The sequence below is a fragment of the Stenella coeruleoalba genome (genome assembly GCF_951394435.1).
Source record: "Stenella coeruleoalba genome assembly, chromosome: 16".
NCBI lineage: Eukaryota > Metazoa > Chordata > Mammalia > Artiodactyla > Delphinidae > Stenella > Stenella coeruleoalba.
In genome coordinates this window covers 81850842-81876028 of record NC_137162.1, presented here as the reverse complement: position 1 = coordinate 81876028, position 25187 = coordinate 81850842, and the positions used below count along the sequence as shown (strand labels likewise).

Below are 25187 nucleotides of genomic sequence, written 5' to 3'. Positions count from 1 at the left end.
GTGAGCGGTAGGTAGCTAAGCGCTGCAGAATGTGTGGTAAGGACTGCAAGGGAAACCCATCTGATCAGCTCTGACCTTGGACTCCACTCAGCCTATCTACCACATCACTCACTGGAGTGAGAAAAGAAAGGGCAAGACTCCAGGAACAGGGGAGAGAGACTGCCTTCCAGGTCACTGCGAGGTGGCCAGTTCTCCCGCCGCCCAGGCCGTGCCCCAGTGCCCGGCACAGGAGTTCATCTTACCTCTGTGCTATCAGTGGCCCTACTTTTTCAACATGCGTTATGAAAAGTTTCAAAGATACAAAAACGTTGGAAGAATTGTACAGTGAAAACACACCTATCCGCCACCCAGGTTTTAGAGTTGTTACATTTTGCCCCGTGATTCCTGAGACGGCAGAATTTTCAGCTGTGCCGGGAAGATGAGGCAGTGGTGGTGCTTGGGCCTTAGAATGATGTTTATGTTTTCCAAGCCATCCCTCTCTCTCCCCCAGTCACTGAAACATGGTCTGACAACAACAAAGAAGGCATTTATATGAAAATGCTCTTGAAGGTATAAAAATTACTTTTATCCACACTTTTATTGAAAAAGCATATGCACCCAAGCCATCCTAGAAAAGCTACCTTAAGATCACGCGTCAGTTACCGTCACAGTGGCTACACAGACAGCCCACTGCTGACTCTTGAGTTTTCAACACAGCCAAGAACCAGGAGAAAAAATACTCAATTTATGAGAGCACAATATAGATGAATAAGGCACAGAGAAAACGGACAAGTGGTCTTCTGTTGGAAGATTTTCCGTCACAGTGTTTGAAGCCTTTGAACTAAATCGGGAAGAAAACGTCACGGTGTACATGAGAGCCAAAGAAAGCGTATTTTTAGGTATTTACAACAAAACAAGGCAAACATCAGTCAGAAAAGCTGAAGATATTTTTAAAATCAGTCTTATATGAAGAAACTGAAGCTCAGAATGGTTCAGGGATACGCTCATGGTCACAGAAGCATATAGTGATAGAACTGGGACTAAAACCTGGTCTCCACTCCTAGTCTAACAGGGGATCCCTCGGTCTATATTAGTCTCCACCCCTAGTCTAATGGTAGATCCCTGGGTCTATCTTGGTCTCCACTACTTAGTCTAATGGTAGATCCCTGGGTCTATCTTGGTCTCCACTACCTAGTTGAATGGGAGATCTCTGGGTCTATCTTGGTCACTACTCCCTAGTCTAATGGTGGATCCCCAGGTCTGTCTTGGTCTCCACTACTTAGTCTAATGGTGGATCCCTGGGTCTATCTTGGTCTCCACCCCTAGTCTAATGAGGGGTACTGCAGTCATTCTTACCTTGTTAAGAAAAAGGACAATGGTCTTCAAATACAGTTAGGAATAGAGAACAACAGAGTTTTAAATAAATAGGGAACTCAAATGACTAGAACCAGATTAAATATTAGTCCTCTGCCTCCAAGGAAGAAGCTGCAGAAGAAAATGAGCGTTGTATTGTATTCTTTCCTCAGAATTGCTGCGATCCTTAAGAGATGTGTTGTACCTTTCCGATATAACCTTATTGCCAAAGCTGGCGACTCATTCTGCAGGGAGAGTTAGTAACCCAAGACTAAATTATAGCGTTCTCTGGCTAAGCCAGTAGAGGAAATACGCTGCAAAAGCAAGAACCTCAGTACCCAAACAGGATTACAGTTATTCATTCCTACTTAAGAAGAGTTTATATATACCATTGACTTTGCGCCAGGCACTGTTTTAGGGGCTTTATAATCGTTAACGCACTTCACCCTCACGATAACCCTAAGAGCCCACTGGGAAATGCATCCTGGGTATTCTGAAAGGGGGGGCACAGTGTATTTGGCTGGCAGATTAAATGATGCTGTCCTGTTGCAACAGAGATAAACAGCTAAGCGGGAGGAACACAAGGGTGCCCAGAAATCTGTGTCAGTTTCCTGTGGCTGCTGTACCCATTACCACAAGCTTGCGGCTTAAGACAACAAATGTATTCTCTCGCAATTCTGGAGGAAGGAAGTCCGGACTCAGTTTCACTGGGCCAAAGCCGAGGTGTGGCCGGGACTACCCTCCCCAGAGGCTCTAAGGGAGAATCCATTCCCTCCCTCTTGCGGGTTTTGGTAGCTGCTGCCAGTTCCTGGCTCCTGGGCACGTCAATCTCCCCTCCATCTTCATATCACCTCCTCTTCCGTGAGTCAAACCTCCCTCTGCCTCCCTCTTACAAGGACATTTGTGATAGCATTTAGGACCCACCCGGGTAATTCAGGATGATCTGGTCATCTCAAGGTCCTGAACTACATCCACAAAGGCATTTTTCTCCAAATAAGGTAACATTTACAAGTTCCAGAGACTGTATCTTTGGCCCAGATATCTCTGGGAGGCCATTTTTCAGCCTATCACAAAATCATCTGGCGAATAGTAGCTCCACACCCAGCAAACACACACACAACCTCCCAAATTTGAGCAGGACTCGCCCGTGAAACTTAACCTTCTATCTGTGGCTTCATCAGAGTCCCAGGGACACAGATTTCAGCGCACTGCGCGGGGCTCCCCGCAGTGGCCGGGAGTGGACTCCGTGCAGCTATGACGATTCCCTCACGACACGGAAAGAATGCCAAAGGACCAGCGCCCAGTGGGGAGTACTCCTGGCAATGGCCTGGCCGGGGACACACAGCAACTGCAGGTGGAGTCTGGTTAGCAAGCACCCTCCTCGTTCTCCAAACTCACCTCCATCTAGATTCCTGAGGCGTCCATGCACAGGGACACACCAGATGAATAGGCGCTATTACCAGCCTGCCCTTCAACCTCAAGTCCCCATGGCTTCCCTATCATTGTGCTGGACTTAGGAATTTCAGAGCTCTCTTGCCTCTAACACAAATGATGTCCTAGCGGTCATCTTAAGTGGTTTCCTCTCTCGCCCTTTCTCCCTGAGCCCACCCTGACATCTCATCACCCTGAGGGCAGCAGAGAGAGAATGAAAGGTAAGCTGCTCTCTTCCCTAAGTCCCAGAACAAAGTCCTAACTTCTCTTCTCTGATACCCCGTGCCCTTGTGAGAGACTTGGGAAATGCTCCCAGGTCGTATGGTAACTGTGGCTTTAACCACGTCTATTTTTAATGCAAGTACTCCTCCCACCAAAATCGGCCTTCCCAGTAACAATGGTTTCTGCGTTCCTGGGGCCCCACTGGTCACTGACTTTCATTAGTGCTTCTGTCTTGGAGATGGGACGGAGAGCAGAGAGAGGGGGTCTTTGAGCTTCTGCCTGAGGTTGACAGTGCACAATTCTCTCATCCTCTTGTCCTCCCCTCTCACAGGGACCTGCCTCTCTGGGGCTATAACTCTTCCTAAACTACTAATCACTTCATGCTTTTATTCTGCTAATCTTGCTTTGTTCGTGTATTTAACAAGGGTTGTGCTCAACATTCTGTAGATGCTAAGCTTCCTTGTGAGAGTTCTTCAGAAAGTCAGGAGAACCAGGTTGAAAGCTGGGTCTCTAGGGACCTGTCCTCAGTTAACTGGTGGCCAGAGGAGTGAGGTGGAAAATCACGCATCCTTATCACAGTTGATTAGAACAAAGGCATCAGGCAGGCTGTTGACACCCTCTCCAAAGCCCACACTAGGTGGTCTGGAGGCCCACGCGCTCCCATCGCCTTTTCACCCATGACACTGACCCAGCAGGTGTCAGCCGTTCTTCAGGTGTAACCTCCAGGTGTCACCTTCCAACCGAAGTTCTACCAGCTCCGTACAGAATGGGCTCAGATACATCTCTCTGAACTGCAAGTACAATCCATGAAGACAAGAGGACTGGACGTGCTTGGGCTTTTGACAATCGCTAAGTTTTCCTTGGGCAGAGAGATGAGACTCCACTGAGAACTCGCCTCCAGTGAAGTGATGTTGGTTGCTGTAGGGTCTTTGGGTCACACATGCACTTGGCGTATGTTTATCATCACAGGCTCTGAAAGAAATCAGGCCTGTGCATGTAGACGTCAGACCAAGATCCAGTAGAAAGCACTACACGACAAATCATTAAATAATACAGCACTGTGATGAAGGTGAAGGGGCTGTACCAGGCAGTCTCCTGAGATTTCACGTTATTCCAGCACCTGCTTGCGCCTTAAGCGTAAAGCACAAAGTGCGTCTGAGAACTCCAGCTCCGCCGTTATTTAGCCACGGTCCTAGGCAAATCGCTTAACCCATTTAAATTAGAGAAAGGGAAGTGTTTTATGAAAGCACACGGCACTGCACGTAAACGTTTTTGGAGACTTTGTTTAAGCCATTGCATCCGCCTTCTCACTCTTGGCCTCTTGAGGGACTCATTCAACCTCCAAAGCCAGCTCAGATGGCTCCACCAATATCCCCAAGTAGCCGTGGAGTCTCCTTCTGGCACTCAGTGGCCCACGGTACTTCCCCCATCACAGGACTCAACATCCCGTGCTAAGCTGTTTGTGGAAGTGGAGAACTGGCCAGAGGCTCTTCACGGTGTCATCTGTTCTGGGCGCCTGGATCAACGTGATCCCGATAACTGCTAAATAACAATGCTAGCTGAAGGAGTAACATCACCCTAGGTTACAGAGGCATGAAAGCAAGGAGTCAGCTTGGCTAACCGACTATGAATTCCCCTGGGGACATAAGGGGAACAGTATCGTTTGTGAATTGCAAGGCTTAAATTAGCAACAATTCTGAGTTCACTGCACATATGCCTAGGAAGCTAGAGGTGTTTTCCTTAACACCTACGGATGTCGCCTTACAGAGTAGTTCACAATTTCGGCAGCTTTCGTCCGGTAATGCTGGACTGCCTTATCGTCTACGTTTCTCTGCTGGTCACCGAGTAGCAAGACAGACCCACCCTGAACTTACAAGAATGACTTATGCCAGGTAGCAAAAAAGGAAACCAGCTGAATTTATTTTCTAGTCACCTGTGGCACCTTTGTAGAAGGGTATATTCGAAAACACTTTATGATTTGGGAAACTTCAATATTCCTTGCCAAGCTGTACTTACAGTATTTAAAGTGTACTACACTTAGAGTAGGAGAAGGTTTGGGGTGAGTTATGTATATTTCAGATGGGGCGCTGACCACCCACAGTGGTTTACGTGTACCTGCCACTTCACTGCAGGAGCCAGGAATGTGTCAGCCCAGCCGGAAGGGAAGGGCCCCTTGCTCGCCTTGATTCATTCCACTTCTGACTCTGACAGGCTATCCCACCGTGATGAGACAAAGGCCCAGAAACTCACAGGCCCTAGGAGTCACTGCGGGTCCGCAGACGCAGGGAACGCAAGCATTCTGAATCAGAGCGCTCCCCCAGACAGAGCCAGCCCTGCAAGCTTCGCCTGGGGCAGGCCAGGCAATTCTTCAGTGCTGCAGGGACGGCCCTCCAAGAGCGGCAGTGTTGGTGCTGGGCTCACTTAAGGCAGCATTTCTGGAACTCTGTGCGGAATGATGGTCGGAGGACTCGTGTCAAGGCGCAGGGCCGGGGGCAGAAGGCTGGGTGGGGTGAGAGTCTGCACCACGTTTCCAGTGACGCCTGCGCCACGGACTACATCTTGAATTCTAGATCTCAACTAGATCCACATGAGACTCGCGGGGTCGGGGGGACTTTTAGAACCGTACAGGCACCCAGGCCTCACTCCTTACTAATTAAGTCTGAATGATGCTATAGGGGCCGGAGCGGGGAGTGGGGTGGGCGCGAGGGGGGCACAAGGGGAAGTCTTGATCCGGGCTCGATACCGTTCTAAAAGCTCCCCCAAGTGATTCTCTTGTTCTCAAGGTTCAGAACAGCTGAGCTCAGGTTCACCTCATTGTTAAGCAGGGGCCCAGCCTCGAAGGAAGAGGTTCCAGTAGACAACCAGACTTCACCTGGTTTTGCCACTTTAAATTGTCCCCACCGAGGACTTCCCTGGTGGCGCAGTGGTTAAGAATCCGCCTGCCAATGCAGGGGACACAGGTTCGAGCCCTGGTCCGGGAAGATCCCACATGCCGCGGAGCGACGAAGCCCGGGCGCCACAACTACTGAGCCTGCACTCTAGAGCCTGCAAGCCACAGCTACTGAGCCCGCGTGCCGCAACTATTGAAGCCCGCGCGCCTAGAGTCCCCAGCAGGAGAAGCCACCGCAATGAGAAGCCCACACACCGCAAGGAAGAGCAGCCCCCGCCCTCCGCAACTAGAGAAAGCCCGCACGCAGCAACAAAGACCCAACACGGCCAAAAATCAATAAATAAAATGAATTTTCCGCACCGAACAGTCCCGCCACTCGCTGAAGGCAGTTTCCGGCCACCCCTCATTTTAACGGTGACTTTCAACACAGCAAATGAGCGGGAAGGCTTTTCCTTCTCTGCCTATCACCCCAATCCCTGACATGGGGTTGTGTACATGACAGGCTGTCAACATGCTGCTTCACGATGGTGAGTTCTACATCCTCTCTCTGACCCCAAAGAGGTGCTAATAAGCAACTACTGCACCAAAGGAGAGAAGAGAAGAGAAGCGAGGGGCCCAGAGTATTCAGTGACTGAACAGCCCTGAGACGGAACTGTCAGCCGCAGTCTACTGATAAAACAACTCCAGGAACGAGCTAAGAGAGGAATAAAGCTGCTTTCAGATTCTTAATGGCAAGAAAACAAACTGCAATTTTCTTTCAGCAGTTGATCGGATTCAACGCATTCAAGTTGATGATTCTTAATTCAGACCAAAATAATATCGATACACAACCACAGACAGTTTAGCATTTTATCCTCACTTGTAACCTACAAAGCATAAAGTGTGCACGAAAGATTTTAATAAATATAGTAAGGCTTAAGGTGACGACCGTTTTGAGTGGAAGAGTTTGCTTTCTCACATAGTAGCTGACATTCAGAATCTTTAAAACCTGAAACGTTCACCGCCTTACCATGAGAGACACAAAACACAGCTTGCTCCAGTTTTTTCCCCCCGGTTTGAAGTATCTTTGTACTATCTTCCTTCCTCCCACATCTGATGGACAAACGATGATACAAAAATTTCTGACAGGTTAAGAGAATGCAGTTCTCTTGATTGGTGTGACCTGAAATGTTTACTGTTTCAGGGAAAAGCTTTTACTGAGTCACTGGACCATGAGTAATGCAGCTGACAAATAAATACAGCTCAACCCAGTGGCTTCGGAGCTCAGCAAACAGCAAGAAGGGCTGTCGAACACACCGAGGAAGGGCAGCAGGGAAGTGTTCGCTCTCTTACACTGTAAACTGGAGGCAAACCCTACCTGTGAGAAAGCCGCCAGCTACACACGGGTCCTCTCATCTCGCACAAAATACCCGAGCAGGTCTTCTCCAGGGACCCTCTCATCATGCTCTCAGTACAAATCCTTGGCCGCAGGGCCTCAGGGCCAGGCTGTGAGGAGATTGCTGAACGCCTCCAGGTCACCTCAGTAGAAAGCGGCCCCCGAAATGGCCCGAGGCCCCGCGCCCAGGCAGATCTCCCTGCCTGCAAACTAAACGGGCAGCACAGGTCCCACTGGCCCGGGGATGCCCGCAGCGGGGGAGGAGAGGAGAAGCACACGCTGACAGTCGCCTCCCTCTTGGGTCCTTTAGATGGACTCCAGGATCCAGTCGGCGCTGCAGAGCGGGGAGACGGGCGGTGAGGGGTCCCTCGGGGGGCTTCGCTCCCTCCTGTCGTGCAGGGGGCTCTGCTCCTGGAAATAGCCCTCCTCGTCGTCGAAGAAGCCGTTCTCCAGAGCGTAAGTGCAGTCTGAGCTCGACGCAGCCTGGCACGCTCCCTTGTACTCCTGGATGGACTCGTAGAGGCTGTATAGCTGGCAGAGCAAGGACATGTCCAGCTGTCGGAGGCCAACCTTGAGGGAAGGGGCAGGCAGGTAAAAACGACAAGTCAGCACTGCAGTGTCACCTCAGCTGTACCCTCAGCCAGCCATGTGCTAGCGCCTGCACATTCCATCCACGCGGCAAACGACGCAGAGCATCACCTGAATGCTTCGGATTTCCAGTTCTGAGAAAACCTTAATTAGGTGATGCCCACGCCTCAGACGTTACTCAACATGTCAGGGAAGGGCCACACCCGCAGGGCAGCGGGGGCCCCGGCACGCCCTGTGGTGCAACAGCTCTGCACATTCTGCAAGCCCCAGCTGGCTTCACATTGGACGGCAAGACTCAAGGGTGTCATTTCCTCTTGCCACGATCAGATTCAGAGAAGACCCACGTGTGCCTGCCCTGCTACGGCCGTCTCTCCTCCCTGGGCCAACAGTCTCCTTGCCACCGCCAGTGGCTCACCAGTCAGTGTCACACACTGCCCCCTGGAGCGCGCACCCTCCAACCAGCTCCGTCTCCAGGCTCACAAGTGGTCAGACTCCCTCTCCTCTGGACAAGAGGACACCTCCTCCCGAGATGGCTGTGGGATCACTCGCCACAGCGGCCACCGAATCAGCCTAGTGAGACCCGGGACCTCTCCAGATTCTCCTGGGAACTATTTCCACAAGTGATGACAGAACTAAGAACATTTAAAAGTCACGTATTTGTTTACCCTCAGGTTCCTCCCTTCCCCGCGGCCCATCCCAGGGAAGAGCGCACAGTCAGGACAGGCGATGGATGCAACGTTTCCATCAATCCCAAAGGGAGAAGGGTTAATTCACCTAGAAATGCAGCCTTGACCAACGCATCTCCACTTTCCTGTGCATGAGAACCACTTGGGGATCTTGCTAAGCCTGCGGGTTCTGACTCGGGCCCCAGGCCTGAGGCCACTGGTGACGGGAACACTGAGCAGTGCTGCCGGGTGGCAAACCTCACGGAGTCTCGAGGGGAGACACTCTAAACAAGATGCCAGATTTATCATCTCTATGCCTCACCTGATGACAAAATGGAATACTTCCTCTTAATCTATTGGGAGGATCAAATGAAATATCAGCCATTTAAATAAACAGGAGTCAAATGCCTCCTGTGCATCAAGCGCTAGGCTAAAGGGGCCGCGATGCCCAGGGAACAGTCCACAGAAAACCGCAGGGAGTATCAGAGGAGTTAGTCTTTAATATTACCCAGCAGTGAGATTTTCTGCACAAGGGAAGCTAGGGCCCAGGAAGGAGCGGTCACCTGGTGACAAGACTGGGCGATAAACTCCAGGTCACTCTTCACACCGTCAACCACGCCCAGTCACCAGCCCTCTCTCCAGTACAGCCGAACAGACCACAGAAACGGAGCCCCTCGCACCGCCTTTGCATAATAGCCAGGACGTTCAAAGGAAGACCCAGACGGAGATGTGGGTCCTGTTCTTTCTGGAGCGTTTCCCTCTATTCTAGAATTCCTTCTACCTAGAACTCCTAAAGAAGCTGTTCCCAGGAAGAGACCTCGCCACAAGCCGGGGGCGTGGCCTCCAGGCCCAGCTCCGGCACTTTCCATGGCTTTGTTGAGGCCCTTGCCCTCAACCTGTCAATAAACGGAGGCTTCGGGCCAGATAATCTGTGGCTACGCAAACACTGGGGCTCTGTGTCCTAAACCACCGCTCCTTAGTCCTCAACGAATGGCGAGCGCCTGGGAGAAGGCTTTCCTGAAGGACAGACGTGCCCCAAGGCATCCTACTCTCCAAAGCACACCTTGAACAGGGAAGGCAAACCAAGAGGTGACCGGCGGCCACAATGTCCCACTGTCGGGTCAAGACACCACCACTATTCCTAATGAGCGTGTGTGCGCGCGCGCGCACAATATACGTGTGTATGTCGGAAGAGTGGGTCCCTGACATTTGTGTTCTAAAAATTATGCAGATGATCCTGAAGTCCAGTTCTAGTGAAGAACCAGGGTTCTTGACGGGAGTATCCGTCTGCCTCTCCCGGGCCACGTGTAGGCACTGTCCTGGGCGCCCGGAACCGCAGGCCGGCAGGGGGCGCGGCGCCGTATCCGGGGCGCGGCGCTGCATCCAGGGCGCGGCGCTGCATCCAGGGCGCGGCGCGGCCCCGGGCGCCCACCCGCCGGCCCGGTCCAAGCTGCGAGAGCACCGCAGACCAACTGTTCAGCTCCTGAAAAGAGCGGCAGCTGCTGCCACCCTTGTTTCCCTCTTCACTGTTCTTTTCCACTCTGCTGGCCTGCAGGGTTTCAGCTTGGAAAGGAATGGCAGGGACCTCGGGGCTCCGGCCAGGGCAGCGCCCGCGTGCCGCCTCATTCCTCCGCCAGCTGAGCCCTGATCCGGCCCGGGGTGTGCGTGGCGTCGCCGGGGCGGCCACACTGGATGCACGCTCTCCCCGTCAGCCTGCTTTGTGGGAAGCAGTGGTAACTGCAGACTCTCAAGGAGGAAAGGCCGTCCCGTGTCTTACTTCAAACCCCAACAAGGAGGACCTTGCAAACCAGCTAGTTCATTTCAAACCGATGTAATTATTCTTTATACCAAGTCAAACTCTGCGAGCCCTTAGATGCTATGTGTCGCCGCTGCACATACAAATTTAGTTACTCTCTTTCTTAACCACCTTTTAAATATTTGAGGATAATCTCTTTCCACCACCTTCACCCCCTAAACCATTTGCCTTCTCCGAGCTAATATCCTCAGTCCTTCCACTATTCGTGATGACTCTGTTCTATTAACCATCTAGTTCTTTCCTCTGGCCTTTCCAAAGCCTCCTCCACGGTATCCGGATCTGAATACAACAACCAAGCCACAAGGTTCAGACTTGGCAAATTCACACGGCCCTACCTTCTCTAGGATTTTATACAGGGGACATAAACTTTAATAAAGGAAGTCATCACACCTTCCAGAGAGCACACCAGTATTTGCTCTGAAAGTCATAGCAAACATTCATCCAGAATCCTGGAGATGCTTCTACTGGGTCACTCTGATACCAGTAGGGTTGGGGGAATCCCAAAACTGTTAAGGGAAAAAGAAGTACCAGGGAGTGACATGCTACTGGCCCAGGTCTGTCACCCTGCTGGGCCACTGGAATGCAGTGGGCACAGGTGAAGGCAGAAGACTAGGCTCCACGGCTCTACAACCCCTGACAGGCTGCAGCGGCCCCGACCTCCCACGATGCCGTGCTACCCGCGAAGCGAGGTTCCAGGCTGTTCTCTTTAGGTGCCAAGGTTCTCCAAGGCATTCCCAGGCCTACGTGGGAGACGCACTAGGCTGGGAGTCGGATCATGACCTGGACCTTTCTGCACCGCGGCGGCTGGTGATTCACAAAGTTGCCTTGTCATCGGGCAGAAAGCTGGCCTAGAAACCAAGTCTGACCAGCCTAGGAATACAGCGCAGCCCTGTACATGCCTGTTACACAAGCCAGCGGATGCCAAGCGTTTGGACTAACTGAGCAGGATTGCAGGGATTTAAAAACAACACACGTGCACGCACACGCCCACACCCCACCCAGCTTCTCGGGGCCTCCTTCTTCGGGTGCTAGGTTCCACTTCCTCTGATTCACCAGCAATCCTCCAGATTAGCTAGGAGGACATGGGGCAAGTAAACAGGAAGCTAGGAACAACCTAGCTTCCTAGCCAGGACCCCCCCTCTCCCCCAGCTGCGCTTGTTTAAACATTTTCACTTGAATTTTCTAGATGTAAATTGAAAATCCCTAGGCAGCATCCCCTGATCTGGTCTGAAACTCTGCTCCCCTGCGCCTCATGCACTGTTCAGGCTGAGGCCCCTTCACCCCGAGTGTCCCCTGGCTGTCTCCAGTTACATCTGTTGAAGCCCAGCCCCAGGGTCTCCTCCACTCTTCAGACCCGGATGGGCTCAGCCACCAGCGCTCCTTGCTTTCCCTTGCCTCCTCTGCCTGTCTCATGGCATTTATCACTCCCTACCTTATGCTGTGGGCACACACACGGTCTTCCTTCTCCTACTGTAGGAGGAGCTCAGATGGCAGGGACCCATCTGCCCTTTGGGTCCCTCAGCACCCAGCGCAGAACCCTGCAGAGGAAACTCGGATACTGGTTGCCTGAGGGAAAGCGCCTCGCCGTGGAGACCTCGGTGCCCTCCCAGAGGACGCCTGGCAGCGTCCTGGCAGTGGGTCGCACTAAGATCCGCAGGCCCCTGGCTCCAAACCAAGGTCCCCCTGAGGAAAGCCACAGACCACGTGGTTCTCGCCACGTCATCAAAAAAGCACTCACCTCTTGCCTGACAGAAGGCACAAAACCAAGATTCCTTCCTGAGCGCTCGTTACAGAGCCAGCCATCTGCAGCTGGAAGACAAACTCATGATAGGCCAGAAAGCAGGCTCTCAACACTGGCGCCAAGAGAACTCAACTGCCATTATGTTCTAGGACATGATGAAATCACCCATGAACAAGAACTTCCCGAAGAAAGTGAGGCGGCGGTGGGGAGGGGGGGGGGCGGGGCTAGGCAGGGGAACATGCCCTCAGCAAGCCCACTAACCCTCGCCACTGTCCCCACCCTGCGAGCAGAAGCCTGTCACCTTACGGACGTGTTCCCACGGGTCCCTAAAGGACAGCTGCTCTCCTCATTCACAGCTGGATTCAGAAAATGCAGCTCTTATTTGAAAGTGCAGTTGAAAAATTCAGACAGGCTCAGTTTAGAAAAACACAGAATTCTAAGACCCTGCCATTTGCAGCCCCTTGGTCTACACCTCTGAGACAATTCAGAACAAGCCACTCGTTTCCATCTCTTTAAACTGCTAGCGTGATTCCTTCCTCTCCCAGGTCAGGCTTCCTGCCTCCTTCCTGAACTTCTCCCACGAGCAGAGCTCCCTGCACGCTGCCTGCTGCACGCACAGGTGCTCACCAACCCGTGGCATCTCCAACGACGGGGCCGGATAATCCTGAACAACCCTCGCTCGCGACGGTTTCAAGAGTTCACAGTGGGCTGGCCCCATGCATACACCTCAGACAGGGTGGTGGCTCCCAGCTGGGTCTGGGGTCACCCAGCCTCTGGATATCTTTGGAGGGTGGTGTTGAGGAGGAAGTTCTTCCTGACTTTCAGATTATAATAGAAACATTACCATTAGGGTACAAGGCCTAGAAGATGCAAGAAGACTTTCATGGGAGATTTATGTTGATTGAAAACAAAGCATCATGAAAAATTTTAGGATTTTCTCAGAAGTCAAAAATACATTTAAGAAAAAGAGTCTGTTTTATTGAAGTAACTGAAAACAAAATTTGGGGTAATTCACTGGTGCAACTTCTTCCCAAACACAGCAGTGAGTAGAAAACAAGACAAACATACAAGGAAATGGCCTCATTTGTACCCAGCTCCGTATAGGAGCCTGGGCCCAGGGGAGGGGGAAGCAGATCTGGTGCCAGTGTGGGCAATGAGCCCTCTCCCCTGGTAGTCCTCTATCTGCTATCGCTGTGATTCCTCAACCTAAGATGAAAACTACCCCGCCTCACATGGGGCGAGGGATGTACAGATGCAAAGTTAAGCTATAGAATCGGGAACTACAGTACAGGGGGCCCCAAAATATGGGGACAGACGCGGAAAAAGTCTGTCGGGTAAAAGTTTAGTTCGGAACATAACGGATGATAGGAACTTGACTTAAGAAATTATATTATAGTCATACAATAAAAACCAGGCAGTCATTTAAAAGACAGAGCAGCTCTCTAAGCACTAGAGTAGGACACTGACCAACACACACCATTTGGCACGAAAGTTCAAGGTACAGAATAGTATGTTTAGTAGGATCTCACTTTATACATCTATGCACACACATGTGCAAGCTTCTGACTAGAAGAGAAAATGTCCGTTAGCAGAATTTACTTCTGGAAAGTGGGACTGGATGTTCACCGCCTTCTATACTGCTTAATTTTTTTTTCCAACAAGCACGTTACTCCTAATTTTAAAAACTAGTAATAATAGGGCTGCATGCTTGTAAAACCTTTCTGGAGGACTCACTGGCAATGTCTATCAAAAGCCTTAAAACATAACTTTTTTTTTTTTTTTTTGGCTGTGTTGGGTCTTCGTTGCTGCACACGGGCTTTCTCTAGTTGGGGCGAGCGGGGTCTACTCTTTGTCGTGGTGCGCGGGCTTCTCATTGCGGTGGCTTCTCTTGCTGCGGAGCACGGTCTCTAGGCGCGCGGGCCCAGTAGTTGTGGCTCGCGGGCTCAGTAGTTGTGGCTCACGGGCTCTAGAGCACAGGCTCAGTAGTTGTGGCACATAGGCTTAGTTGCTCCGCAGCACGTGGGATCTTCCCGGACCAGGGCTCGAGCCCGTGTCCCCCGCATTGGCAGGCAGATTCTTAACCACTGCGCCACCAGGGAAGTCCCTCACGTAACTTTTAACCAGCTAACCAGTTCATTTCTGGGGACCGTGGAGTAGAAAATCTCAGCTGTACACAAATAGGTAATCCTCATCCTTGTTCTGTGAGGTAGGTGTGGATTCTGTTACGATGAGGAAACTGAAGCCCTGAAAGATGCAGGCCCTTCACTAAGAGCAGGGGGCTGCAAGCAGGTGGCAGGACTCCAGCGTCCATGCCGGACCCTCAGCTTCCCCGCCTGCACAGACGACACGGGGAGACGCCGCCATGTCAGCCGCGGTGCGGCAAGCTGCTGAGATCACAAGTGCCTTCTATTTGGGGCTTTTCTGAATTTTCCAGATTTTCTACTGTGAATACGTATTAATTCATAACGAGAGAACTTTCAAAGTTATCTTTTGAAAACGTAATGAATGAGTAAGCATATCCAATGAACAGCTTGTAAATTTATTTTAGACAAGACTTGGTAAATGCCCCCAATTTAATGGGAGTGTCTAGTGTGCACCCACAGGACTGGAATGCAATAAAGCAGTAACTAATGGACCATAATCTGGTTTCTGAATAAAGGATGTGTTGACAGAAGGACGCTGACCTGCATACTGTTTAGAAAAGGAAAGTCAAAGAGAACAGCTTCATCGGTGTTGATCTAATAGAGAAAAAGCTATGAACTCAGCAGCCGGAGCTGGACAGAGCTGCCCCTGCAGGACCCCGAGCTCCCCGGCATGCTGTGATCCTGGGCTCCCTAAGCAGGCTTCCATCCGTCACACGGCTCCTCCCCAGGGGGATGCACATCAGTCAGCCTCGTCTCCTGTTAACACTGCGGCCCCACTGAGCTGAGGACTGCCTCGGAAGAGCCCCGGTGACTCAGAGTCAGCAAACAGACCAGGTGTATGGCCTCACCAGGGATTAGGCCAGACCCAAAGCTCGGCCCACCTCTACACTCTCCCGTGAACTCCTCGACCAGGAAGGGCAGTTTGAGTGGAGTTTTCTGCTTACACCAGAAGGCATCCGCACTGATGGATGGAGCCCATTCTGCAACTCAGCAGTTCTCATGAAGACGTCCTTGCTCATCTCTGACCTAAAGTAATGATAGTACCAATGAAGCCCATTTCCTCTCGTTGTGTCCTAGGTGAAGATGAAGAAAAGCGATCAACTGTTGTCTTTAAGAAACGTCTTTGTACATTCCTTAACTTTCCCGATTACAAAAATAAAATATTCTAACTATTAAAAAGTCAACGGGGGCTTCCCTGGCGGCGCAGTGGTTGAGAGTCCGCCTGCCGATGCAGGGGACACGGGTTCGTGCCCCGGTCCGGGAAGATCCCACATGCCGCGGAGCGGCTGGGCCCGTGAGCTATGGCTGCTAAGCCTGTGCGTCTGGAGCCTGGGCTCCGCAACGGGAGAGGCCACAGCAGTGAGAGGCCCGCGTACCGCAAAAAAAAAAAAAAAAAAAAAGTCAACGGCTCATAATTATACAAAGAGTCTTCCGTAATTTCATGCTCTAAAGCAGCAATCTTCAAATGTTTTGGTCTTGGGACCCCTTTATACTCTTAAAATTATCGAGGGTCCCCAAGATCTCTTGTTTATGTGGGTTATACCTATCAGTAGTTACCTTATTGGAAATTGAAACTGAGAAACTTTAATATTAATCCATTCAAAACACTATACCCATTGTTAATATAAATAACATTTTTATAAATGAGATTTTGTAAATCTTTTTAATCTCTGGCTTATCTGCTCTGTACTTGATCCTTGTAACATGCTTTTTTTGGTTGAAATAAACCTGGCCTCATCCTTAAGGTGGCTCCAGTGTGGACAATGAGCTTTTCACACTGTTTCATTAAAACCCACCAGCCTCGCACTCTGAATGGACCTTTTAACCACGTGTCAAGCGTTGGTTATGTGAAACATGTGGAAAAATGATTCACTGAATTATTTAGCTCCTCGAAATATTGATACATTTTCTTAGGTACTATTTTGGAAAATCACATTTGTCAATGTGACCACCACATAATTACGGACCCCCGAAAGGATCTGGGAACCCCTAGATGTCCTCAGACCATAATTTAAGAACCACTGTTCTTAACATATCCACTTTTAGCTGTTTAGCATATGTCCCTCAAGACACCATGCATACACACATGTATACATGTGCTGTTTTGTAACTTAACTTTTCCATACCTTGAACACCTATGTTTATTTACATAGTTACCACATTCTTTTCAACAACTATACAGTATTCTATCACTGTTATATATTATTATTATAGAATACTACTATATATCACTGCAAAAGATATTCTTGTACAAGTACTGTTATTCCCTTGTGTGACTATTTCTGTAAGATAAATTTATGAAAATGAAATTGCAGGGGAGAAGGCAGAGAAGGGGAATGGGATGCCTTCCTTCCAGTCCTTCCCCAATCCTGGGGCCACAAACAGCAGACCATTCATCAAGGATTTGTGTCCAAGGCCTGAAAGTTCATTACTCAAGATGATGAATGCAAACGTGTATGCAGTTGAGGCTAAAAATCAGGTGGGACTAGAGGAAAAAACACGACTTACTAATGACACGTTGGAACTCAACACACATTTGAAGGTTAGCTTGCATTTTGTCATTTTCTTGAATCATATCCAACTAATTGAAATTGCCTCTCTGCAAGAGCAGATGCAGTTAAGGAAGAGCATCTGAAGCTAAAAATCAGAAAACCAAGTTCTTGGACAATATACAGAAAACTTCGTGTCAGCACCTAGTGTTTTTTAGAAAACTGACATAAGAAGCAAGAGAAAGAGGTTGGTGCCCATTCTGTTTTACGGCGCTTATTTCCCAGAACCCACACCATCACTATGATCATTCTTTTCAATCTTTGCTAATCTTTTAGGTAAAACGTGATACCTTATTGTTTTAATTTGCATATCTGTGGTTATAAGGGATTTTAAACACCTTGCCGTTCTCTTTACCTGCATGAACTTGGCTACTTTATTGCCAATCTTAAGTACAGCTGACAACCTAAGAATACACCAAACACCCTCCTTCCAAGTTTCTAGTCTCCATATGTATTTTGGTAATCTTCCTCAGCCCCGCCTCCCCAGGCTGGGACAGGCCTGGCATCCCACAGACGTTACCCCTCCCCTAGAGAGCCCAGATCAGAGGACACACACCCCCTCCACTTCTCCAGTCAAGGACAGCACCTCCCTCCCCGAATACTTGAAGACAGGATTCTCTGACCTGCAAAACGAGGCCAGCCCACGGCTCCTTAGGGCCCATCACGGAAGTGAACAGAGAGCGCTCATGAAAACTGAGAAGGCCACCTCTCTTAAACAATTTCTGCAGCTCCGCAAGGAAGGCTAAGGGTTTGTCTCTTGGGGGAGAATGAACATCTCTGTCATGTCTGTGGGGGAATGAGCCACAGGAAAGAAGGAGCAGCCTTTGTGAGGCCTGCCTACTTATCACTTGGAAACATCTGGAGAATGTAGGCAAGGAGTGAGGTGAACAGGAGGCCAGGGCTCTGGAGAACAGCACTGGGCAAGAGGGGGCAAACGTCTGACCTGGCCAGTCTCAGGGCTGGTTTCCTGCTCAGGAACTCTGTGATCTGTCCATAAGGTTTCTTACCCAGTATCGTGAAAAATTTAGCTTCTCAAATTGGGTTCTGAAGTCCCTGTAGTGCTGAGGCAGGCATTGCAGGAGCAAAACTGCGCAGCTTCTGACCACTGCTGGGTGGGAGAAACTGCCTGAGGACTGTGGCCCTCGTCCTGGGCCCTCTCTGAACATCCTTGCCCACCTTGCCTCGAAGATCTACAGCAACGTCAGGCCCGGGCCCAGAGCGGGAGACACTGATGGCTGCAGGGTGCAGAAAGGCCTGGGCACTGGCTCTGTAAACAAAGAGGCACCCAAAGTGCCGACAACTGGGGCACTTTTAGAGCCACACTTAACAGATGAATGACTTTAACCAAAAGGGGGAGAAAAAGCAGAAGGGCAGCGCTATTCATGAGAGACTTCTGAGTTAGGGAAAATGTGAATTTAGAGTCTCTACAGGGAGGTACAGTAATAGATAAAAGATGAAAGTGGAACAAAAACATATCTTTCAATCCTTTACATCTTCAGATCTTAAGAATATAAGTATAGGGCTTTCCTGGTGGCGCAGTGGTTGAGAGTCCGTCTGCCGATGCAGGGGACGCGGGTTCGTGCCCCGGGAGGATCCCACATGCCGCGGAGCGGCTGGGCCCGTGAGCCATGGCCGCTGAGCCTGCGCGTCCGGAGCCTTTGCTCCACAACGGGAGAGACCACAACAGCGAGAGAGGCCCGCGTACCGCAAAAAACAAAACAAAACAAAACAAAGACTATAAGTATGATCTCACTTAGAGATAACCTTGAAAGGGAATGAAACCAGGCCAATGACCCCATAGACACAAGTCTGCTATCATATAGACTTTTAGCTTTTGCTTTTGTTGGGTGGATACCGGGATGGAGACAGGTATTACACAGGGTAAGAATGGCCTAAAATCTTTAAGAACTATTGTAGACAGCCAAATTTCTGATGAACCAAGTCCAAGAATAGCAAACTTACACCCTTCTTCCTTTTCTGCTCCCAGCCCTTTGCATTAAGTGGATCTGTAAGCAGGTATAGCTGTGCAAGGGTCCTCGGGGGCACTAAGCACACTGCATTAGGGAGGACCTGCCCCCGTGCCCACGTTATTTTATGACAGAGCAAACGTCTTCTATAGGCACCACAATGACCCATAAAAACATGAGGGGAAAAGAATTATACCACTATTGCCAACTGGATCCTTTATGGCATTTAATCTCATTTTCCCATAAGGGACCTGCAGCCTAAAATAACGAAGAGGCTCGCCCAAGTTATATCACATAATTGGATAACAGGATCCAAGCTCTCGATGCCCGGCTCATGCGCTTCCCAGCTCTCAAAGAGCTTGCTAAAAATGCAGATTCTGCCTCTCCCCCACTCTGATTCTGTTGGTATAGGAAGGGGCCCAGGAATCTGCATTTTTAGCGAGCACCACAGGGGACTCTGGGGCTGCTGGTCCATTTGGGGAACACCAAGATATGCCATACTGGTGAGAAGACCAGTGGAAACACAAAGACAATACTAAAGGCCAGCAGCCATCCCCAGTCGCCTCTGCCCAAGGTCGACCAAGAACGCTGCACTGGGAGCTAATGCTCTTACCTCAGATGGCATTTCACAGGCCTGGCTCGAGACTGGACCTCCAACCAGAAACCCATTTAAAGACTCAAACCTGCTCTCTGAGACGCTAGTTTCGTGTGTAGGACGAGGACTGAACGCTGCAGGGATCTGGACTACTCAAGCTCATGCCTGTCTCCTAGAATACAGTTCACTGGACAAGCTCGTCAGGCCTTTAGCTGTTGTCTCAACTGAAATGCGGGAAAGGTAAGTCTTGCTGCTCTCAGGAATCAAATCCTTTTTCTCAGATTAAATTCTTCACCCAAACCACTGCAGCTCTGGAACTCGAAAGTTCTGCGCGGGTGACTTCCCACTCACGCACAAGTGGGTGACCAAAGTAACTGCTGGACAGTTGGAAGAAAAAAAGAAAAAAAATGAGGCCAAGAGTCTTCAAAGCTACTAGAACGTGCTGCTGGTTTGAGGAGTGGAACCCAAGAAGACACAGACTCCGTGTCTCCGAGGACAGACACGGCCATCTCCCAGCCCCACGGCTGAGGCACTCGTTGTGTCTCTCCGCTTCCGTGGGACGCTTTTGAGGACCTAAGCTTGATGCGCTAACCCCACAGGGCTGCTGGCCAGTGGTCTCTGAAGAACCCTGCAGGGAAAGGCGTGTGCCAGGTCCCTGGGGACCCTGACAGTCGCCTGTGTCCTTCAACCACACGCAAGGATTTGAAACGCCAACCAAGATCTTCTGAGCCAAGCTAGCCTGTCAGCGTGGCAGATAAAAATCTTTGAAACTATGGGGGCCTTGAGGGCAAAGTATTCTTATCCAGAAAAAGGTCTGCGGTAGACACCTAGTATTTTGGCTGTCCAACAGCTGCCCCCTGCTCCATTTCTGCAAATTGTTCTTTCTTTGAGGGATGCCCAACCCCGAACCCCATCCACATGGTCATACCATCATAGTAAAATACCATCCTGCCCTCGGTCACTGATAGCTGGCCCAGGCTGGCCAGACCCCACCAAGCTGGACCCACTGGCATCCTTCCACACAGTATTTTCAAAGTGGCAGTAAGAAGCATGGCTGAGGGACTTCCCTGGTGGTGCAGTAGACAAGACTCTGCACTCCCAGTGCAGGGGGCCTGGGTTCGATCCCTGGACGGGGAACAAGATTCCAGCATGCATGCCACAACTAAGAGTTTGCATGCCACAACTAAGGAGCCCATGTGCCACAACTAAGGAGCCGGCGAGCTGCAACTAAGGAGCCTGCGTGCCACAACTAAGGAGCCGGCGAGCCACAACTAAGGAGCCCTGTATCTGCAACTAAGACCCGGCGCAACCAAATAAGTAAATAAATATTTTTAAAAACGAAGCATGGCTGAACCTGGGAGTGTGGACACTTTCGGCAGCCACATTCCAAAAGGTAGGGGAAAAATTTTTTACATAAAAAGGAGGGGAAAGGAGAATACAGTGGGCTTCCTAGGTTCCCCATCAACCCTGGTTCTAGTCTGTCTCTGTACACATGCAGCCCTACAAGGTTCTCCTTTTGCAAGAGTTGGTTCAAACTGAGTCTCTATTACTAACACAGAGTCTTCAGACATGAAAAAATGACAAGTGGTCTAAACTACAGCGATCATATTGCTGCAAAGAGGCCCACCTCTACCAGATGTTATAAGCTTCTTAACACCTAGATACTTCCTATTCACCTCTGTGTCCTCCACAACACTTTATAACTAGCAGACACCTGGTCAACATCTGTTGAATATGATCCAAAACTATTCTCTGATGTTGGAAAACAAACAAACAAACAACAATCTCAGCTTCTTGTTTTAAAGGACTTTTTCAGGTCTAAAGAGCAAGAAGCATCTGTGTGACCCTCGCAGCTCTCCAAACGAGCTCGCTAGGGGAGGGGAAGGGAAGTCACAGGAGCACAGAACTTCAGAGTTACCCTGTTGTGAGGACAGGAAACCAGCACTCTCAGAGCAGAGCAGGGCGTCGCCAGTCATGGGACAGAACCTCTGCCCACACGGGCGCCCCTGGACACCAGCTTCCCCAGGTTCTGCCCTCACCGTGCATCAATCAGTTATCTCCAGGCCAGACTCTGCCAGCCTCCAGCTCCACATTCTGAAATGTTTAACATACTCTTCCGCTGATGTAATGGCAAACCACCTTCCCCCATAAGCAGCCACTCCTCCTGACGCCCCTAGTGCTGTGATGAACCCCACTTTCCCCATGATGGATTATCAAGGTTATTACTGCCATATAATGGCACACTATGGAGTGAGGGAAGACATTATAGGATACACTGACCTAGAAAATATTTGTAATATGTGCCCCCCAAAAGTACTAAAATGCAGTGATTAAACAGGGTCTTGGGGCCGGACATCTGGTTGAGTTTGTCCGCCTTGGGTGAGTTACTTAAATTCTGAGTCATATTTTTTAAACTAGACACTTTCAGTACCTCTCTTGTGGAAAAGTTATAAAATTCAAATAAGACGATGTAAGGAAAGCATTTACCTTGTGCCTATCGGGAGATACACCCAGATATTAACAGTGACTATCTCCAGGTGCTAGGACTGTAATTTTTCGTTGTTTTGCTTAGCTGTACTTTCCATTAAAACACTTAAGTCATCTCTGGTTCCTCAGCATCACTGTCCCTGACTCCTAACATTGTATCAGCAATTCCTGCAGATTCCGTTTCAGAGATGTAGTCCCCATTTGATTCTTGTTTCCCATTCCCGGGTCCCCATGCTGCTGGAGGCTCTCACCTGCCCCGACCATACCTCTAGCGTCTGCCAGGCCCAGCTCTCCCTCCTCAGCACCCTGCTATCACATCAACGCTTCCAAGCCAGCTCTCCGGCTCAACCCCTTCCTTTGCTACTGGAGGCTTTCCGCAACCCACCTGGCCCCGGCCCCCGGCCCCTCGCAGCTGCAATGTCCACTCCTGCGTTATTCCAATGGGAGCGCCCTTCGGGCTGGCTGTGCTGCTAGAGTCCTCTCATCCTCTCTCTTCTTAAAATGCAGCCACCTTCTGATGCCTTCCGCACTACTGCTGCTGGAAGCTAGCCCTCTTTCTGCGCTGGCACAGGACTGTTTCAAAAGGAACTAATTTCATTCTGCCAGGACTTCTGGTTAGGTCCCTTGACACAGATCTGACCTCAGGCCTTCAGAGTCAATAGATCAACACAAACTACTAGGCAGATAATTCAGGCACGAACTCTCCGTTCTGATCTTGCAAGGCCCCCCAGTGGGAGCCTCAGTTTGAGGTGACCACTCAGACCCCACCGCCCTAGGTTAGTAAATCTCAAAAAGCCAGAAAACCAGAGTACTTCGAAAGACCTCGTGATGTTTCTTGGAAGGGACCTGTCAAGGCCTGTAGCCATATTTTGTCTTGTTCTCAGCTAAATATCAGACAGACCTAAGATGGCTGTTTACTTTCCTTGTGCTTCAGATAGTTAGGCTTTGAGAGAGCTCTGGTCCAAGGCATAATGAGAAGGCTGTGGCTATACTTCAGTTGCACCAGGAGGGACCTGGAAAAACACTTTCGGGAAGGGCATGTTTACTCCCACTTGGGAGTGTGTGAGACTCCAAAGCACTTTCACAAAGCAGAGAGAGCTTCACAACAGGAAAAAACCTCTCTGAGGTTTTCCTGTCTCTGTTCTGGTAACTTAACCAGGATGGGTCTTCCTATTTCACCCCCGTATTTATGCTGCATCCAAGTTCAGGCTGTAAACATACTCGGTGTACATTTATCTAATTAAAACACAGCTTACCAGCTGTGCAATGCTGGTGTCGATTAATGTTTATTAATAAATTTAGAACAGTTGGCTTGGAATTTAAGTCATTCTGTAAGAAGCTTAGAAAAATCTTTTCGTAGAGAACTGGAAATCACTTCAGTGGCAGCCACGGGGGGGGGGCGGGAAGACAATATCTAATTGATTAAAAGGTGTTAAGGCTGTTTTTCTAGATTTAATTCTTAGTTTTCAGAACAGATATGCTCCTGAAAAAATTCATAAGTTGAATTTTTCTGAAGAATATCTTAATGCACTCGACGCATATTTAAAGGATTCCTATTATAAATTTTTTGGTAAATTTATTCTTGGGGAAAAAGCAGTTTTCATATATCAGATTTCCTTAATAAAGTATTTACCTGTGCCAGGAGAGGGGAAAAACCTGCACTAGGTAAAAGGAATGGGCAAATTCTAAAAAGAGAGGGTGGCCAGGGGAAGGTGCTCAGGGGCCCTGCGGGAGGGTTAGAAGGAGGAAGTTCTGTTCTCTTCTAGGCTGGCCTAAGCCTGGAGAAGGCTGGAGAAAGGCTCCCTGCCACCCAAATCCCTGTCCTTGAGTTGCTTCTGGCGTCACCCTAAGTCGTGCGTCCTGGTCCACAAACACCTAACATACTTCCCAACGACTGCGAAAAACTAAGCCCCATTGTTTGGAGCCCGGACACAACCTGAAGAACCTGCACGGGCTTCACCCAGACGGCGAGGATGCCACCGCCCCACTCCCCCCGAGCGGGCTCGGGGTGTCGCCGTACCGCGCGGACACGGTCAGGTCGAGCGGTGGCTTTCACGGCCATCTGTGGGCCGGAGCCGCTCCGCCGTAATCCAATTCTGCACGCGCCGCCTCGGGCGCGGGGGAGGGGCGAGGGCTGTTCCCATCTGCCGTCTACACTCGCAAGGACAAAAAGCTGTTCCTCTTCAGGGCAGAAGAACACAATCGCACACAGCTCTGAAGCCCTCGCGCGCAGCGACGGCCGCTCCCCGACCCGGGGGTTCTGCTGCCCTCTGGGGAGGGGTGACCAGCCGCCCCCGGCCCTAGGCCAAGCGCCAGCCCCACGCCGCGCCTCCCGGGTCTCTAAGCCAGCTGGGGCCGGACTAGGGGAGCCCGGTCTCCAAAAAGCTGCCTTTTGAGAGGGGTGCCCTCCCAGGGCGAGGGTCCAGTCGCGGGCACAGAGCGGACAGCGTCCCTCTTTCGGCGCCGGCGCTTGGGTTAAAAGAGCCGGAGACAGGCGGGTGTCGCGGGGACTTCCGGCGAACTTTCCCGGGACGGCGAGCCGGGAGGGGAAGGACCCCCGCCCCAGCCCGCGGACCTCCCTTACCATCTCCTTGCGCAGCAGGGCCAGCGCGGCGTCCAGATTAGGAGGCTTGGCGGGCAGCGCCGCGGCCCGCGCCCCGCCGCCGCCAGCGCCCCCGCGGCTCAGCTCGTCCTGGATGCGCGACTTCTGCGCGTACAGCCGCTCCAGGTGCCTCCAGCCCCCCGACGCGCCGCCGCCCGACGCCGAGTGCAGCAGCCCGCTCAGGCTCTTGGGCAGCGGGGGCAGCCCGTCCACCCGCAGCCCGCGCACCGAGCCGGTTGCCCCGGGCCCGCTCATTACGCCCGGCCAGACCGCTAGCCCTCAAGTCCTGCGCCTCCGCCGCCGCCGCCGCCGCCGCCTGGGGCCCAGGCTCCGCGGCCCGCCCCCTTTCCGGCGGCGCCCCGCCCACTTCCCCTCCCCGCCGCGCTGCCCCCGCCCCTCTCTGCGTCCCCGCCCCGCGCCCTCGCCCCCTTGGCGCCCCACCTCCCGGGCTCTCCTACGGCCCCGCCCACTTAGCGCCCACCCGACCTCCGGCGCTTCGGCGCTCACCCCCGCGTTCCTGGTTCACCGTGGACCCCTACCCCGTACCCCCCGCGCCCTACCCCGTACCCCCCGCGCCCACCCCCACCGCTGCGCCCATCCCCGGCGCAACCTTGAGAACCTCTCGAGACTCCCGCCTCACCCCCGCGCCCTCCTCGCGCGATCGAGCCCTGCCCGGGCTGCCCCACTCCCGGCGAGGTGGGTTCCGCGACCAGCCCCCAAAGCTGCTTGTAAGTACTGATGGGGGAGGGTCACCTCAGACGCCACCCGACGAGGCGGGCTAGT

General features: G+C 51.3%; 1 protein-coding gene across 2 annotated transcripts in view; it reads right to left on the bottom strand.

The window, feature by feature from the left end:
* FAM89A (family with sequence similarity 89 member A) overlaps positions 1 to 24865 on the bottom strand; it is a 78953-nt gene extending 54088 nt beyond the window's left edge. Inside the window, exons 1-2 of one of the 2 annotated variants that reach the window (XR_013824168.1) lie at positions 24387 to 24865; positions 7233 to 7820 (exon numbers count right to left, since the gene is read on the bottom strand). Coding sequence is in view for 1 of the 2 variants with exons in the window: in XM_079899214.1 (XP_079755340.1) it covers positions 7557 to 7820; positions 24387 to 24659 (537 nt within the window). In the remaining variant the exon portion in view is untranslated. Of the gene's footprint in view, positions 1 to 6392; positions 7821 to 24386 lie in introns of those variants that run through there. The other variant, XM_079899214.1, reaches the window with a different exon arrangement.
* Positions 24866 to 25187: the final 322 nt, after the last annotated feature.